The sequence below is a fragment of the Notamacropus eugenii genome, chromosome X (genome assembly GCF_028372415.1).
Source record: "Notamacropus eugenii isolate mMacEug1 chromosome X, mMacEug1.pri_v2, whole genome shotgun sequence".
Lineage (NCBI taxonomy): Eukaryota > Metazoa > Chordata > Mammalia > Diprotodontia > Macropodidae > Notamacropus > Notamacropus eugenii.
In genome coordinates, this window is record NC_092879.1 from 47,074,601 (window position 1) to 47,092,563 (window position 17,963).

The 17,963-nt window shown below is 34.7% G+C and overlaps 1 protein-coding gene across 1 annotated transcript in view; it reads left to right on the forward strand.

Annotated features, from left to right (window-relative positions):
* The window catches only part of STAG2 (STAG2 cohesin complex component), a 130,945-nt gene that overhangs the window by 64,287 nt on the left and 48,695 nt on the right, over positions 1–17,963 (forward strand). Inside the window, exons 4-12 of the mRNA XM_072625877.1 lie at positions 4,571–4,732; positions 6,243–6,339; positions 8,147–8,223; positions 10,939–11,143; positions 13,545–13,696; positions 14,176–14,249; positions 14,531–14,654; positions 15,440–15,538; positions 15,644–15,723. Coding sequence (XP_072481978.1) covers positions 4,571–4,732; positions 6,243–6,339; positions 8,147–8,223; positions 10,939–11,143; positions 13,545–13,696; positions 14,176–14,249; positions 14,531–14,654; positions 15,440–15,538; positions 15,644–15,723 — 1,070 coding nt within the window. The remainder of the gene's footprint in view (positions 1–4,570; positions 4,733–6,242; positions 6,340–8,146; positions 8,224–10,938; positions 11,144–13,544; positions 13,697–14,175; positions 14,250–14,530; positions 14,655–15,439; positions 15,539–15,643; positions 15,724–17,963) is intronic.

The following is a 17,963-nucleotide window of genomic DNA, read 5'->3' on the forward strand; positions in this document are numbered from 1 at the left end:
GCTGGCTAAAAGATGGATTGCTAGATGCAAAAGAAGTTCTAGATAGGGCTAGAATATTGGGCAAAATCTAATTAGTTTACACATGATATCATATTTTGCATTAGACTTGATCTTTTTTGGCTTGAGAGTTCAGAACTATGAGCACCAGGTAGAAGTTGCAGAGAGTCAGCTTTAAGTTTATAGGTGTAAAGAATTCAAATGTTCTGGCTTGGGAGTCGTAATTCAAAGGCCAATATTGTAGAAAGTGTTCTTTTTGGAGTGTAGTTTGGGCTATGGAATTCAGTTAGATTAATCCTATAGGGAGTTGAAATTTGCAGGATAATGACAGTCATTAGGAGGTTATTTTGGCAGTTATGTGAAAGATGGATTGGAGAGTGGAAGGATGGAAGCAGGGAGATTGGTTAGGTAATGTATTTGAGAGATAATGAGGGTGGGTGGATCTCATTTGAAGCCTGTGGAAGAGTTAAGGACTAATGGGAGGCATATGGACAGAGCAGGTTTCCCTATTCCCAACCCCCACCACAAGTAGAGAGATATCCTTGCAAGTCATATTTCAAATTGGTTGAAGAAATAAGTGGTTGGTGTGGAGATGTGAATGACTCAGAAAGTTTAGCAGTGAGATATCTATCAGTTGAAGGTTACATTGATGTCAGGTGCAGGAAGTTGAGGGGTTAGTTTTGGCAAAGAGGAAAACTGCCTCATCTAGGGACCCTGGAGCAAAAGAGTGAGGTGTAATACCTTTGGAGGAAAGCTCACACTTGAGAATGGATGGCCTCTATCCTTGGCAAAGTCAGAAGGTAGGTCATCTGAGAGGATGGCATCGGGGAGGAACTAGGTGGATATAGAGCTGGAGAAAAAGGTTTGTTGTGGATACCAGGATAGTACTTCAATCAGATAAGTAAAGGCAAATGTGCATTGGTGTGAAGTTCACTTCAGGTTAGCTCTTGCAGGATTTCTTTTTGTAGCATTCAGCTGACTTGAGAGAAAGTTCCAGAAGGTACTTAATAAATGAATGAATTTACATGTACCGCTATATCATTTATGCTCTGTTACTATGGCCAAGGACCTGTGTGCTAGATGCTGCTGATACAAAGAAACAGTTCCTCCCCTCCAGCAGCTTACATTACATTGTTGAAAAAGGTGGTAGTTCAAGAGTTTTTGTACAGAAAAGATTATGCTATGAGGAAAATTTAAGAGAAAGAGAACCAGTGATTGAGTTGTGTTGAATGAGGGAAGCATTCTCTGAAATAGGACCTTAGCAGTTACCACTAGGAAGAAAGTGTATTCCCCTGTGCCAGTGCCTATTTGACAGGAATGTTTGTGAAGGTGAGTTAGGATTAAAATATGAGTGGAAAGGTTGTTGTTGGGAGCCAGATTGTAGAGGTCCATAGGCTGAGCTAGGTAAGGAGTTTGTATTTTTTTCTTTTACCCTGTTGTCACTGAGGAATCACTGATGTTGTTTGAGCAGGGAGTGACTTGGTAAACGATGACTTAAGAAAATCACATTGACAGTTGTATGGAGGAAGGATAGGAGAGGAGAAAGGCTGGAAAGCAAGATCAGTTGAGGAAGCTGTTAGGCTCAGTAGTCCAAGTGAGAGGGCTTTGCACCAGGATGATGTATGAAGAGAAAGAGAATACAAGAGATGGTGGCAATAGAAACTTCAAAACTTGGAAACTTATCATTACCTCGTCACAAGTAGCTTCTTAATGACTCATTTATCCAGGCAAAGCTTAAAATACTCGGTTAGAGTGGAGAAATGTATTGTACAAAGGTAGATTTTAACTTGAAAAAAATCTATATTTTTCCAAATGCATGACTAATTTCTTTCGGAGTTTCTGATAGTCTGGATCAGAACTATTTTGTCTAGTTTAGGAAGGAGAGGAGAAGGACACAAGGTAGCATAAGAAAAGAGAGTTTGAGGAACAAGTGTGAAAAATCAGCATAATTCTTCTAACCCCACCTCCGATCTAAAAGATCTGGTATAAAAGATCAATTTGACCTTTTCCCTCCTCTTCATTGATATGAGATGTAGGTCCTAGTATATGTTGGCTGTGATCTAGGTGCCTTTTACTCAAAGGACTTTGTTTTTTATTTATATTGTTAACTTTGTTAGCAGTCTTTTTGGGGGGAGGTGGGATGAGGTTAGTTATGATTTTCAATAGATAATGCTGGGCTTGCAATCAGGTTTCTAAATAGCCTCTAGATTTCCTGTGGGTTTTTGGCTATATATAACATTAAATTTTTGTGTGATAAATTTTCTTGGTTTTCTCTTTCCTTGCCATGATCGTGAATTTTATTTTGTTTTGATCATCCTTTATGATCTCACTCAAAAGAAAAAAAAATGTAAGAGCCTCCCCTTGTGGCCTTTTAGGATATTGCTGCCAAAGACTTGTAAAAGGAGGTTTGGAAATGAAGGTTTCCTCAACTGTTGGCATAAATGGATGTTAACACTTATTTAAAAATTTTGATATATAAGGTTCTGAAACAGTGGGTTTGTATTAACTGATAATTTTAAGATGGAGTTTTATATCAACCTACATAATTGGATTATTGCAATAATCTTAAATTTTTTTCTTTTTATAAACCTGGCAAATATCCACAAACACTTATAAAAAGAACAGAAAATGAAACCAGGAATCTCTACTATGTATAGCTTGAATTTTTTTTTTGTGTGTGTGTGTGTGTATATTTCAAATTTAATACATTTGAATATTGTCTCTTTCTGATCTTAATAACAGGCAAAATAGATTGTTTTGGTTGGTGACCTTGTATCATGAAGACGTTTCAGAGTCAGACTAAAGAAGATGAAAACCATTTTCAGCACAGTTTATGGAAAATGGTTTTATTTTTAATATGGGTTTTAATTACCTATCAAAATTAGATCATACTTATGGAGGTAGTATGGAGACACATGGCATTTTAAAATAATAGACTTAGAGCAGAGCTAACCCTTTACCGCTGAAGAAACTGAGGTCTAGAGAGGTCAAGTGATTTAGAAGTACTTGATACTAGGACCAGGTTCTCCTGACTTCTCCTAACTTCCATGCCAGTGTAGTTCCACTATACTATGTTGCTTCCAGTTTTTAAGAATAATTTGTGGAACTAAATAATTTCAGTGTTAATAAGATAATTTCTAGCTTCCTAAAAAAGTTAACTATCTAAATATTAAGTATTTTGAGACTTCATTGTGTTTTTGATAGAAATATGTGGAAATAGTCCTACGTAATATGACATAGTGGATGAAGGATGAGCTGGCTTCAGAGTAGGAAGACCTGGCCTCAATCTCGAATGTATGACCTGACTCTGTGACCCTGGGCAAGTCACTTAATGTCTCAGTGCCCCAGGCAACTCTCTAAGCTTTGGTAGAGGGAATTAATTACCTTATAGCCATTAAAATCACAGGTCCTGGACATCCCTCCTCCTCAGAACCAAGTATAAAAAAATTAGCTAATGAGTATTATTTAAATTAATATGAGTAGAAAGTAGAGAATTATGATCATAAAGACAAATAGTGTTCTTTTCTGCTGGGCCTTTAATGAAAAAAGGATAGAACTAAGAATTAAGAATTGAGTGTCAGTCCTCATTTTGGTATCCTGTAAAATTTTTGTTTGGTTTATATGGGATTATTTGTTTGTGGGAGAAGTGCTGAAGAGATTGGTTTCATTTTTACCCAGACTTATGGAACAGTAAGTAGAGGACTGGTATGATCAAGGCATGTGATTTGCAGCAACAATAGAATTTCTCTGTGTTTCTTATTTGCCAGGCACTGTGCCAAGGGCTTGCAATACAAAGAAAGGCAAAAGACAGTCTGTACTCTAAAGGGTCTCACTGTCTAATGGTGGAGATAACACACAAACTACTATGTACAGAGAAAATACATAAAGGATAAATTGAAGCTAGGAGGCAGAGATAAGAAGGAAGAAGAATTCAAGGCATGGTTGAAAGCCAGTATAAATGGAGTAGTAAGTGCATGGAATAGCAAGGAGGCCTGTATCACTGGATCAGAATACTTGGGTGGAGTGAAGGAAAGAAGGGGGCAGGGTATAAGAAGACTGAAAAAGTAAGAAGGGGCCATGTTATGAAAGACTTCAAAAGCCAAACAGGATTCTCCATTTGATCCTGGAGGTAATAGTTCATTCAATAGGAGAGTGATAGCATTAGAAGATCATTTTGATAGCTAAATAGAGTATAGGACTGGAATGGGGAGGGATTTGAGGCAGAGAGGTCAGCCTGAGGCTTTTGCAATAATCCAGATCTGAGCTAGGGTGATGGCATTCTAAGAGGAAGAAAAGATATAAGATATGAGATCTTGAGAAGGTAAAAGTGACAGGACTCAGTATATCTTGTTTTATGAACCGCTGGGAGGACAGCTTCTCTCTCCTGAAGAAGTAGCAAAATGGTTTTAGATCATGTAATTATTGGGCTCAGTAACATCATCTTGTAATATTTGGGGTTTATTTTTTTGGGGGGGAAATTCTCTTTAAGTTCAATTAAATGTATCAATGAGAACTTTTATTTAAGCATACTTGAACTATACAAGTTCTTTGAAAAATATCTTATTTTTAACAGACTTGTAAAAAAGGCAAAAAAGGTCCTGGAGAAAAGGGGAAAGGTGGAAATGGAGGAGGAAAACCTTCTGGTCCAAATCGAATGAATGGGCATCATCAACAGAATGGAGTGGAAAACATGATGTTGTTTGAAGTTGTCAAAATGGGCAAGAGTGCTATGCAGGTACTATTTACAATTTCCTCCCTAGTTTTAAAAAAATAAGTCTTAAGCTTTTATGTCCATCCAGGAAAAAGTTCGTGGTTATTGCAATTACTTGTCTTAGGTATCTCTTTTTTGAAGCAACAGAATTTAAAAGGAAGAGGCCAGGGAAAGGAAGTGGATCTGTACTTCAGTCTTGGCTTTGCTACTTATTGTGTGATCTGGGGGGTTACCTCTCTTCAGGCTCAAATACCTTATTTGTCAAAATGAGGTGGCTGGAATAGATGATCTCTACAATCCTCTGGTCTTATTTTTAAAAATAATCTAATTATTAGGATAGGCAAGAACCTATTCTAGAAAATGGTAAGAGAGAGTCACAGGGCTGTATTATAAATTAAAGAATATGCTTTGGTTGTTTTGGTAAAAAAATAGACATTTCTTGTGAAATAATTTACTTGTGTAGAATTCTTGACTAAGTGAGATAATGTATCTGAATATAGGATGTACTGCACTCCACATCAGACTTTTATAAATATAAACCAATAATAGATGCTTTTTGTTGGTCTTTTTAGTTAACTAAGCACCATGCTGGGGGTGTGTGTGTGTGTGTGTGTGTGTGTGTGTGTGTGTGTGTGAATGTGACTTCAATTTAGTATTATATGACCTGTATTCACCAGTGTTTTATATTGAGACTAATGCAATAATTACTAACTTACTCAGTAAATTGAATTGTGATTTTAGAATGTTAGAAGTAAATCCTTAAAAGATCTAGCCCCAAACTTTTACTTTTAGAGATAGGAAATAATGGCAGTGCCTTGCCCCATGGTCACAGAGGGCGTTATTTTTGTGGAAGAGTTGCCAGGCAAAGGGGTCCAGGTCAGAATGTGATTAGGTAAATGAAACTCATGCAATTTATACACATGTAACTAAATTTCTAACTCCTAAATCCATCACCATATTGGTAATCAAACTATTTAAAGTTATCTCATGTCTTCAAGAAACAAGTTTAGATCTAAAATACAACTGAAATTAGTCTTGAAATACTGTTTGTTTCTGTACTTTAGAAAACATAAATGAAAATATTACCTTTTATTGTTTTCTTATATTAATAAGAAAATTTAATATTTTAGGGAAGAACATGGTTTCTTTCCTAGGATTTGACATTGTTTTAGGCTTTATTTTATTGCAGATAAAATAGGAATGTCCTTTTCATTTTGTGTTTCTGAGTATCCCATCTACCAAATTGGATTCTGTCTTTTATTGTTAAAAATGTTATATGACAGTATTTTCAGGCTGGATACTGTCTTAGCTTTTCACAATATTAGTATTATCTCCCTCCTCTCTTTTTTTTTTTTTTTTTTTTTTAAGCACATGTGAAAAGTCAACAACAATTCTATTTCCTATTTTCTCCTTAAGTCTGTATTGGGTGATTGGATAGAGTCGTAACTAGATCTTCAGAGTAGTAACATTATTCCCCTTTTTAGCACATGTGAAAAGTCAATGACAAATCTATTTTCTATTTTTTCTTCTCCAGTCTGTAGTGGATGATTGGATAGAGTCATACAAACATGACCGAGATATTTCACTTCTTGATCTCATCAACTTCTTTATTCAGTGTTCAGGCTGTAAAGGTAAGACATATATGTGTGTTTTCTGTTCCACACAGCACACTAACAAGTAGAACATCTAAAGTGGTGATATACCTGTAAAAGGAGTGAGAACTGGGGCAGGGTAAGCAGTGCTAGAGAGGCTATTTCTTGTGAGGGGAATTCAGGTGAGACACTATTGTATTCAATCTGACTACAACCTACCTTTTCCTCCCTTCATTTTATCTATACTCCCTCAAAAAAGAAAATCTCCTTTTGTTGGCCTTGGAAGAAAGGGAAGAAGGTATAGTTTAGGAGGTACTACCTACTTAAGGAAGTCTCCCCCGAGCAAAAATCCTTTATCTGCTCAACCCCTCCTTTACTGCCTTTATCCTTCTCCTTCCCCTTCCCCTCCAAGGAAAGAAAAGAGAGGAGCTGAAAATGATCCCCAGATTTTTCTAGGTCGATCATTTGGCAGTTATCACACTCTTCTTGTATCTTGTATCATTTGTGTAGGAGTTGTCTCCAGCTCTCCCCTTGTATTTTAAGCCCCTCAAGAACTAGTTTCTCTTTTAATCTTTGTTTCCCTGTTAGAACAACTTCTTACACAGAGTAAGGTACTTAATGAAGTTTCCTTTGAATTGTTAAGCTAGCATCATTTTAAGTTCTTTATGTTTAGATTACAGAGATGAAACCTGGGACCACTGAGATGTTTAGGTGCATTTTGCCCCAGCACTCACTGCCCCAGAATGTTTTTTGGTTGTTGTCTCTTCAGCTTCTTTATTTATGCCCTTGCTGTAATTATCCTCTTTTCTGTGCTCCAGTTTCTTGCAGTCATCTAATCCCTTTACTGTCTTTAGAATTTAACTTTGTATAAGGAAAGATTACACATTGCTAAGTTTCATACTACTTCTAAGTCTATTCCTTGGTGCTAAAAATGGCTCAGATTTTCCCTGAGGAACAAAGCTAATGCGCTACTTCTTACTTCCCCTAGCCCTTTCTATTGAGGCCTTTTCTCATAAGAAAAGATAAAAAATTTCAGCAATGTATTGGAAATATTCTTAAGATGTTGTCTGACAGATCGATGGTCCTCCCCACCTCTGCAAAGAAGGGAGGGCAGGGTACCACTTCTGATAGCTCTTGTTTCAGGCCAAGCTCAGACCTTACATCTTACTCATTTTCAATTGTTTTGTGGCGATTATTCTTTCCATTTACTTTGTTGTAGTCTTTGTTTCTGCTGTTTTTATGGTTCCAGTTACTTCACTTTGTATCGCTTCATGTAAGTCTTGGCTTCACTTTTCTTTAGTCAACATTTTTGTCATTTCTTTCATCATAGTAACAATCCATTCATGCACTATGGTTTGTTAATCCCTTCTTCATGTTTTGGCATTTACTTTCTTTTCAGTCCTTTGCTACCACAAAAACTGCCACTATAAATATGTTGCTGTAAACGGGACCTTTTTGTCATTATGTTTCTTTTATCATTAGGGATTTGAAACATTTCTTTTGTATTGTTAATCAGTTACAGTTCTTTTGAATACTATTTGTTTACATACTTTGACTGCTTATCTAGTGATTAGAGATTTAAAAAAAATATCTATCTTAAAAGGCCTTTTAACATTTTTTTCTCTTATATTTGGGCTATAGTCCAGATTGTTTAGGTTTCCGGAAGTATAATTCTGTACCTGACTTACTTTTTATTCTGAAGTTTTGTCTTTGCTCTAATTCTAGGCTTGAGTGTTATGATTGATGTGGAATTATCTATTTTGTTATATACCTATTGATTGCTCCAGATTAATAAATATTAATATATCCCCTACTAAACTCTCATTTTTTACAAATTAAATTGTAGGAGTTGTCACAGCTGAAATGTTTAGGCACATGCAGAACTCTGAAATAATTCGAAAGATGACAGAAGAGTTTGATGAGGTAAATAAATGTTTTGGGAATGTCATTTGTAGCTATTGTTGTTTTGTTCCTGAATTGAAGTCAAATGTTTTTGTTTTAATCATTATTAAATCAGATTCCCAATATAACATGAATTTATGGTTATGTAGGACTGTATGGCATACATTGGGGTACCTGTTTCTTTTTAGGTTTTATTGTTAAAATGAAGGGAACAAAGTATCCAAAAATTTAAATGCAAAATGATCCTATATAAATTGAAGTATCTCACCTTTGAAAAACTATAGTTTGGTTGTTTTTATTTTTACTTTGAAAGACATTTAGTTTTCAGGTGTGGCCTCTAATAGTTGAATATATATTATAATCTAATATTATTCAAATATCCCAATTTTCTAATAATTTTAGAAAAGCTGATCATTAAATTAAATACGTAAATTGAGCCACTAATACATACTTTAACCATTACATTTGCCCATTAAATACATACTTTTTTGCCAACATCAGTGTCTTAGGAAAAAAATATTAAAGTAATTTTTGTGGTCATAATTTGGGCTTTGTTCATCAGAAGGAAGTATAAAAGATAACATTTTTGTTCACTAAGTTAATTTTATAATCCAGAGTTTTAAAAATGGTTATTTTATCTTCATTGTGAAGACATACTTGTTATTAACGTAGTAAGAATTTTGTCTTTATGGTTTAACCCTTTTGTCATGGTATTCAACTGTGAAATTTTCATTTAGATGTATTCCCTATTCAATGTATTAGAAAGATGTATACAGCTAAATGGAATTTGAGAACTGGCTAGCAATCTTCAACAATTCCCTCACTTGGTATTGCTAGATTAAAAAAGAAACCTGAGAAGCTTGATGAAAAAGTGATTTTTATGTTTATCACAAATAACTATAAAACTGTCTTAGCTAATTCTTGGTTTTATCTCCTCCAAAGACATTGACTTTGCTTTCTAAGGAGGGGATGCAATTGATTTTGAAACTCATTTGCCTAATTTCTGGAGATGGAGCTAATAAAACATCTAAATGCTAGTCAGGCAAAAAGTTTAAATATCTGAGCAAGTCAGTATTTCCAAATCAGTTTCCTAGTACTTGACAAATAATCAAGCTAATGTTTTTTTTTTTACCGTTTAATATTAGATTTTATGTTAGTTAAGAGAAATCGTGATATAAGTTTAGATACTTTAAATTTTATGCTTTGACCTGTGGTTCCATTATTATGTGTATGCCATTTACTCTTGGAAATCCTTTATTACATTTTTAAAGGTCACTGTGATCCAGTAGTTTACTCTATAGTAAGTCTAGTGATAGTCCTTTTTGAACTTAGGTAAGATTGGTCCTTGGGAAATGGTCATTCAGTGCATCATTGACCCCTGTATTTCTAGTCAGTCTGGCAGAGTTTATGCTGTGCTGGCATTGCCAGCAGAAACTCATAGTTACTGCTGTGCCATGAGGGGACACCAGAGTTGGACTTGAATAAAAATTAGGTTAACTGCTGTTTGTAATGAGTTTAGGTGACATTTTAGATGAATTAAAGTATCTCAATTAATAGTTACTCTAAAAATGGGGAAAATAACTAGGGCCTTCAGTTGCCCAATGTTAAGAATTTTTTCTAAAATACCTTAAAAACAGTTCTGATGAGGACATTATTTTATTAGTAGAAGTTACTGAGCCACAGGCCTAGTTTTTTCACTTTATGCACAACTGACCCTTTTCTTCCTAGTACAAAATATCTTTAGTTATTGACATTTTAAATGGAATTGGTCACACTTTAGGTTTTTCTTCATAGTATATATATCAGTACATATTCTAAAATCAAATAACTAAAGTTAATTTATCATTGAAAACTCCTTTTGTTTGTAATGAAATCCTGAGGAAAAAGGGAATTGACTGTTAAATTAGCTATTACCATTATATGTAGCCATTGTGCTTTCCTTGCCAAAAATTGGCATTTGATTGTAGTCAGTTTTGCTATTGTGGTTTCTTTATACTTTTAAAATGCAGTGCTTGATTGAGCTGAAAATTCTTTTGGAGAAAGCTATCATGTTATGCTATTGTATTATACCTCCTTGGCTGAAATGTCAATTTTTTTTTCATTTTTCTTTTTTATTGTGAACTTGACAATCATTTCTTTATCCAAAGAAGAACAGAAAAGAGGATTGTATATGACACTGTGAACTTCTGTTATGTAGTTACTAAGTGTTATTCTTCAGTGAAACAACCTCTTGACACACAGATGTGGGTTAAACAGGAATGTGATAAAAGTCCATATGCACAGAATTCTAGAGTTCCTTCCTTGGTGATGTCAGTTGATGCAGATACTACTTTTAAACCCCTCTAAGGGTATGAACTATGAATATAATGTGAGAGGAAAATTGTATTTCATGTTACCATTGTATATCACATTAGTCAATTGTAACATTTTTTGCTTATTCTGATATTTTAAGCTTAATTGCTGTACTTTATCTGAGTTAACAGTAGATGATGGCCACTTGGATTTATTAATGCTCCATAGTATTTACCTTCTCCTTTTGAATACCCATAATTGGAAGCTAGAACTGTTTCCAGGGTAAAAAGACTTCCCTCACAATCCTTTACTTCTATTATTCCTTGCTTTGGTTTCAGTGCAATAAGAAGGTAAGGTGTATCTTTATTAATGTTTGTTACACATGTAACATTTTTCTCTGTCAATATTTGCCAAGAAAATTGATGTTTTAAAATTTTATTTTAGGATAGTGGAGATTATCCACTCACCATGGCTGGTCCTCAGTGGAAGAAATTCAAATCCAGTTTTTGTGAATTCATTGGTGTATTAGTGAGGCAATGTCAATATAGTATCATATATGATGAGTATATGATGGATACAGTCATTTCACTGCTTACAGGATTGTCTGACTCTCAAGTCAGGGCATTTCGACATACCAGCACATTGGCAGGTTAGCATTTTCTAATTCTTTACTATGTGTAGCTTCAGAATGTAAGATAAACGGTTCAACAAGGCATAAACTGACTTATTGTCAGGTTAATTTTATTTAGAATCTTGTCATCACTAGAAGGTCTCTTCTACTATACAAGTTACTGGACCTTGGGCTGATATGTACTAAATGGCTGAGTGGAATGGCAGGTTATACACAGTTTGTGAAAACCCTTGATTTCCTTATTGGGTATCCATTTATAAGGATGGTACTGTTTTTAAGCTTAGCTTTTATATAAATGGCCAGGGACCATGGCACAGACTCTAGAATGTGATATGAAGAGGGAGCCAAGTGAGAGAACAAAGCTTAATTCTCTCCTTAGGTTCCCATCAATTGTAGCATTAGGAAACTCCTTGCATAGTAGACTTTGATCTTAGGGGGATTTATAGTATTGGTTACTACCTCATTGTCTGGTGCTGACAGGTTTCACATATTTCTAACAACTTGTGTTTATCAATTTTGACTAAAATGAATATGTGAAATAAGATTAATACATGAATCTTAATATCTTCTAATATTTAGTCCTAGAATTTTTTTGGGGGGAGGAAATGTAGATTCCCTCTCTCCCTTTTAAAAAAAAGTCATGGAATAATTTTCTTTTTTCTTTTTTTTAATTTTTTTTAATTTTTTTTATTTTGTAATGTTTAACAATCACTGCCATACAATTGCGATTTTATCCTTCCCCACCTACTCCCCACTACCCCCCTCCCTCCCCACGACTGCATACAATTCTGTATAGATTCTACATATACTTTCCTATTGAGTATATTTTCACTATAGTCAAGCTACGTAGTCAGACTAAGATAAATGAAAGAAATCGTATAACAAATCAGAACATGATACACAAACACATACACATACACAAACATGATCTGCTACAATATGTGAGTGACTTCCATATTTCTCTCTCTGAGTGTGGCAGGCATTTTGCCTTGAGATCCTCCATTGGGATTTTTTTTTTTTTTTTTGGTAAGAAGTTCTTGTGTTATTACAAAAATCTAAGTCTGCCAGAAAAAACTCTCACACACTGTGGTTGTTGCTGTGCATAAAGTTCTCCTGGTTCTGCTCCTTTCACTCAGCATCCATGGAATAATTTTCTACTGCCATGTGAACACATTTGTTTTTTAATTAAATATAGAAGAGTGATAGATTATATAACCATATCCAAAATACTGAAGAACTTGAATTATGTGATTTTTTTTTTTTAGTTAAGTTTTTTTCAACCCATTTATCTTGATTCTAGTTCACTGATGTTTTAGCAAATATCTTTTGACTCCCATCATTATATTGTGCTCAGATAGAAACTGCTCAACATTTTATGGTTGATTATTCATATCTTAATTTGTTTAAGAATTAAATCTCTTAACTTTGACTGTAACACACTTTTTTTGGTTATTGTCCTGAAATTTAAAGTTCTCTTAATCTGTTCTTTTTCCTTAATAATACTTTTATTTACAGTGACCCTTATTTGAACAAATAAAATATATGTATAAATATATAAATTGTAAAGAAAATGTGATGTGACCTCCTTCATTCCATATTACTTTCCCCTTCTTTAAAATGTTTCTGAGAATAAGTTTTTTTTTTAAATTTCTGAGAATAGGATGAAAGCTTGCCATTAAAATACAATTAAAGAAAGGCTGCATAAATATCAGTTAAATCACTTTTTTGTTGATTAGTGTAAATTCCTTTATTTCATTTGAACCTGTTGATCTAGCAACTTTTTTTCTCACCCATCAGCTTCAGCTTTTATTTGTTTATTTAATGGAGCATGGTACCTGTTGGGATTTTTTTGAAGACACAGACACATGCTGCACACTCATGCACTTTTTTTTTCGGTTAGAGTGAGTAGTGCAATGACTGACCTGTGATTTCCTTAGTATACGGAGCACCCAGTAAGATTCTCTGCCAATGCAGATCTGCAGCTTCAGAACCTTACGGTGGGACTCTGTCAATGTGACTTGCCCAGGGTCACACAGTCATCATGGGTCAGAGTACAGAAGAGAGTACCTATAGAGAATAGAAGTCCTCCAAGCTTTTTTGAGGTTGGCTCTCTGTTCACTGTCATGCTGTCTCTTGCAGTGGGTGTTTAATGAATTTTTTTGAGTAAAGAAGGGCAAAAACTGAAACCTGGATTTTGAGTTTTTCTTACAGAGTAGATATCATTGTAAAGAAGGTCAGTTTTGAAAGGTCACATTCTTCAAAGGATGTGTTGTTAATTGCATAATGTAATAGAGAATTCTGAGTATAGTTGTGGCAGCTGCCTGAACTTTGTCTTTTTTTCATGTGAATAGTAGGTTTGAACTTAGCTTAAAATGATCTGAAATTGCTGCTTTGTTTCTGATTCTTTCTTAAAAAATAGCTATGAAGTTGATGACAGCATTGGTGAATGTGGCATTAAATCTTAGCATTAACATGGACAATACACAGAGGCAGTATGAAGCAGAGCGAAATAAAATGATTGGGAAGCGAGCAAATGATAGACTGGAACTTTTGCTGCAGAAAAGGAAAGAGGTAAATGGGTAACAGTATGGTTAGCTGTCAGTACATTTCCGGGCATAGGCAATATTTAACTAACTTACTTGCACTGAATTATTCATCTAACTTTGCTAACTCCTTTTTTACAGACATAAAATGAGTTACTTCAAATTTTATGTAATTCAAGATTTAATTTAACAACTAAAATAATGCTTTTAAAATTTCTTAGAAAGTAAAGAGAAGTATGGGTTTTTGTTTTTTTTTTCATCAGTTTGCTCTGTTTGAAAGACTATGCCCAAAGAGAAGTTTTTCAGTCAGGCATTTTCAGTATACAGGATACATTTTTTTAGTGGCTACATTTGAAAAGCAAAATTGAGTACAATTGCCCAGGACACATTTGTATGACAATAAACTTTGTCTCAGTGAGGAGCAATTGTTGTGGGCACCCCGCCCCCCCAAGATATTTTGTACTTTTGGAACATAAGTTTTATTCAGTGTTGTATTTGTGCTTTTAGCTTCAAGAAAATCAAGATGAAATAGAAAATATGATGAATGCCATATTTAAAGGAGTCTTTGTACATAGATACCGGTAAGTGAAAGCATTTTGGAGCATATTGGGGGGGAGGTGATTGGAGCTGAAACCAGGTCATGTTTTTGTTGGGCACTGTTTATTTTTATACTATGCATAGTATAATTTTTATACTATTATAAAAATAAACTACGCTGTTTATTTTTATACTACAATTGTAATTGACACGGTATTTATTACTATGGTATATATGTAGAGGATACCAGATAATACTTGTTGAATGAACATAGACTGTGTTACAGTATTATTAGTATGTGTAACTCTCTTATTTTTTTATTCAGTGATGCTATAGCAGAAATCCGTGCCATTTGCATTGAAGAGATTGGAATATGGATGAAAATGTACAGTGATGCCTTTCTTAATGACAGCTATTTAAAATACGTTGGGTGGACTATGCATGATAAGGTAAGTTATACATAATAAGCTCTTTGGATACAACGTGCAGGGGCATCAGGTATTTTAGGTGCTATCCCTCATATCTTTTGACAGCATATTTCTGCCTCTTTAATTATTTTCAAGTTGTATTTCATGGAATCCTTGGAATTTGGAGAGAACTTATTACTCCTCTGATACCTTAAGTATTTTAGACACTTGTTTTTATAAGGACTTAGACCAAGAAATACGAAAAGAATATATATAACTTTAAAGATGAATTCCTTGAATGGTATAGATGGATACTATACATTGATATACAGACATGACATGTGTATATAAAATTGCATGTGCCAGCTACATTTAAGTGTAATAAGCAGTGCAAAGGGCAAAAGTACTTTTATATGGCTTATCTCAGATATTGTTTTCATTGGATTCATATGGGTTAAGATTTCACTGACATCTAAGGGCAACTAGGCATATATAGTACCTTTCATGCTAATTAGAGACATAAATGGTAGTTTTTTATAGGATAGGAAATTATTCTTGACAATATGTACAACATTTTTTATGCACATAGATAATAATAATCCAAAGGCATTCATGTAACCTTTGGGTTGTGTTAATTTTTCATTTCTCCCTTTCTAAGTATCACAAAATAAGTCAAAAAAGGATTTTATAGACGATCTAGGGTTTCTGAGCTGAATTCTAGGTTTTTTTCTGCTGGCTGGTTTCCATTTTAGTTGACAATATTATGTACCTTAAAGATTAAAATGTAAAATTAAGTATATTTTAATCTGTCTTTGAATTTTATTTAGCAAGGGGAGGTAAGACTTAAGTGTCTTACTGCACTGCAAGGGCTTTATTACAATAAGGAGCTTAATTCCAAACTGGAGCTCTTCACCAGTCGATTCAAGGTTAGTAGTGTTGGATATTGTCAAGTAAATTACCTGTGTTTTAAACTGACTTTTATTTACTCATATCCCTTTCCCCTTTAAATATATTTTATTTTCTGTTCTTAGGATAGAATTGTTTCCATGACCCTTGATAAAGAATATGACGTTGCAGTGCAAGCAATAAAATTACTCACTCTTGTTTTACAGTAAGTAACTACAATTATTGCATAAATGTGTATGTACAGACATATTCAAAGAGATGAGTCACAATTGACTTGCTTAAGTTTATTAACTGTTAGTCTCAAACTGGATAAAAAATATTCAAAATCAACTAACATTATTTAATGCCTGTGGCGTACATGGTATCACCGTAGGCATTTGGGAATCTTAGAGAAAAACAAAAGCATTCTTTTAGAGTGGTGGGGTCAAGTTGGTGATGAGTACCTGGATCACTAAATAAAAGGTATTTTGAGTCTGTAGAAGGATTTCAGGAAAGACTTTATGATGGAGACTGGTATTTAAGCTGAGTACTTGTGTAGGGGTTACATCTCACTTATAGGGAATTTGAAGCTTTAGGGAATATGTTAGAGGAATATAAGTCTGCAGAGGTAGGATCCTTCAAGCCAGAGTGCAACGGGTCTACAGTGGTAGTCTGAGGAGTTCATACTTATCCTAGATTCTGTCTGGAGCTACTTAAGACTTCAGTATAGGAATGATAGACTCAGATCTTTGCTTTAGGAAGATTATTTTGGCTGATAGGTGAAAATCCATGAATTTTGAAACTCTGTGATTTGGTTGGAAAGAGATCAAATAAGAAGAAACTTGTATTAGTCTAGAAAACAGACTAAACTATGTTAATTTTTATAAAGAGGAGAGGAATATGAGATAGAATCACTAAGATTTGGCTCCAGGATATGTAGGGTTAAAAGAGAAAGAGGCAGGATTCTATGATGACTGAGGCTCTGAACCTGAGAGAATTTTGATGTCTGCAACAGAAATGGAGAAGTTTTTAGTATATACTGATTGTGAGAGTAGATGGTGAGTATAGTTTTTTGATATTTTGGATTTGAAATGTTGACAAGACATCTTGATGGAGATCTCTATGTAGTTAGTGCTATATGACTAGAATTGTCTTGAAAAATTATGGATTCATCTGTATAGAGGATGATTGAACCTGTGAGTAGATGATATCATCAAGGAACAGAGTGTAGAAAGACAGTACAGTGAGATCCAACTTCTCTGCTGACTCTCCATAAGTATTGTTTCTCCAATGTCCTATTTGATATCTCAAACTGGATATCTTGTAGACAACTTGAACTCAGCATGTCATTATCTTTCCCAGCAATTCTTCACTTCTATCTGTAAAGGGCACCACTATCCTCCCAGTCATACCCCCTAGGCATCATCCTAGATTTCTTATTCTTTCTCATCCCTCATATCTAATCTGTTTCCAAGGCTTCTTTATTTTTGCATTTGTAACATAATCCTCCTCTCTTCTGCTGACACTGTCATCACCTGGATTCTTCATCATCTCATTCCATGCACTAGACGTTCCATCTCCCAACTCAGGACATTATCCCTGGCTATCTTCCATGCCAGGAATACTCTTCCTTCTCATTTCTGCCTCCTGGCTTCCTTTAAGTCTCAACTAAAGTTTTGCTTTCTTCAAAAAGCCTTTCTTAGTCCCCCTTAATGTTAGGGCCTTCACTCTAAGATCAACTCTAATATGTCCTGTATGTAACTTTCTTGCAAATACTTGTTTCCATGTTGTCTCTCCAGTTAGACTGGGCTCCTTGAGAACAGGGTCTGTTTTTTGTCTTTCTTTCTCCCCTTCCTCCCTGCCCAACTCTGCCCCCCTGGTCTTGGTCTCCCTGTCTTCTCTCAAGTCCAGATAAAATTCTGTCTTCTCTAAGAAACCTTTCCCAGTTCCACTTAATGTTAGTTCCTTTCCTTTGTTGATTATATTTATTTTATCCTGTTCTCTCTCTCTCTCTCTCACACACACATACACACACACACACACACACACACGCACACACCACAGTTCAAAGTTTATGTATAGTTGTTTGCATGTTGTCTTTTCCCATTAGGCTGTCATATTACCTTTCTTTGTATTTGAGGCTTTTTTTTCATAGTACACATTAGTTATTGAAATTCTTTAAAAAGTTGATGATGAATAAAATGCATTTGTCAGAGTTTAGATTCATTAGATTTATCCTTTCATTAAAAAAGTGGCTGTCTACAGGGAGTTCTAACCAGATATAGAAAACATCTGGAAGCATGTGGCTACTGTAATAGTCTCAAGCAGAGCAAGAACTGTACACTCCCTTGGCCCTTCAGACCCAGCCAGGACAGGATGATTTACCATTTGGAGAAAATTAAACAGTAATGGTCTTTTTGAATCAAAACTATTCGTAATGTATAAATTGTTCTCCTTTCTCACCTC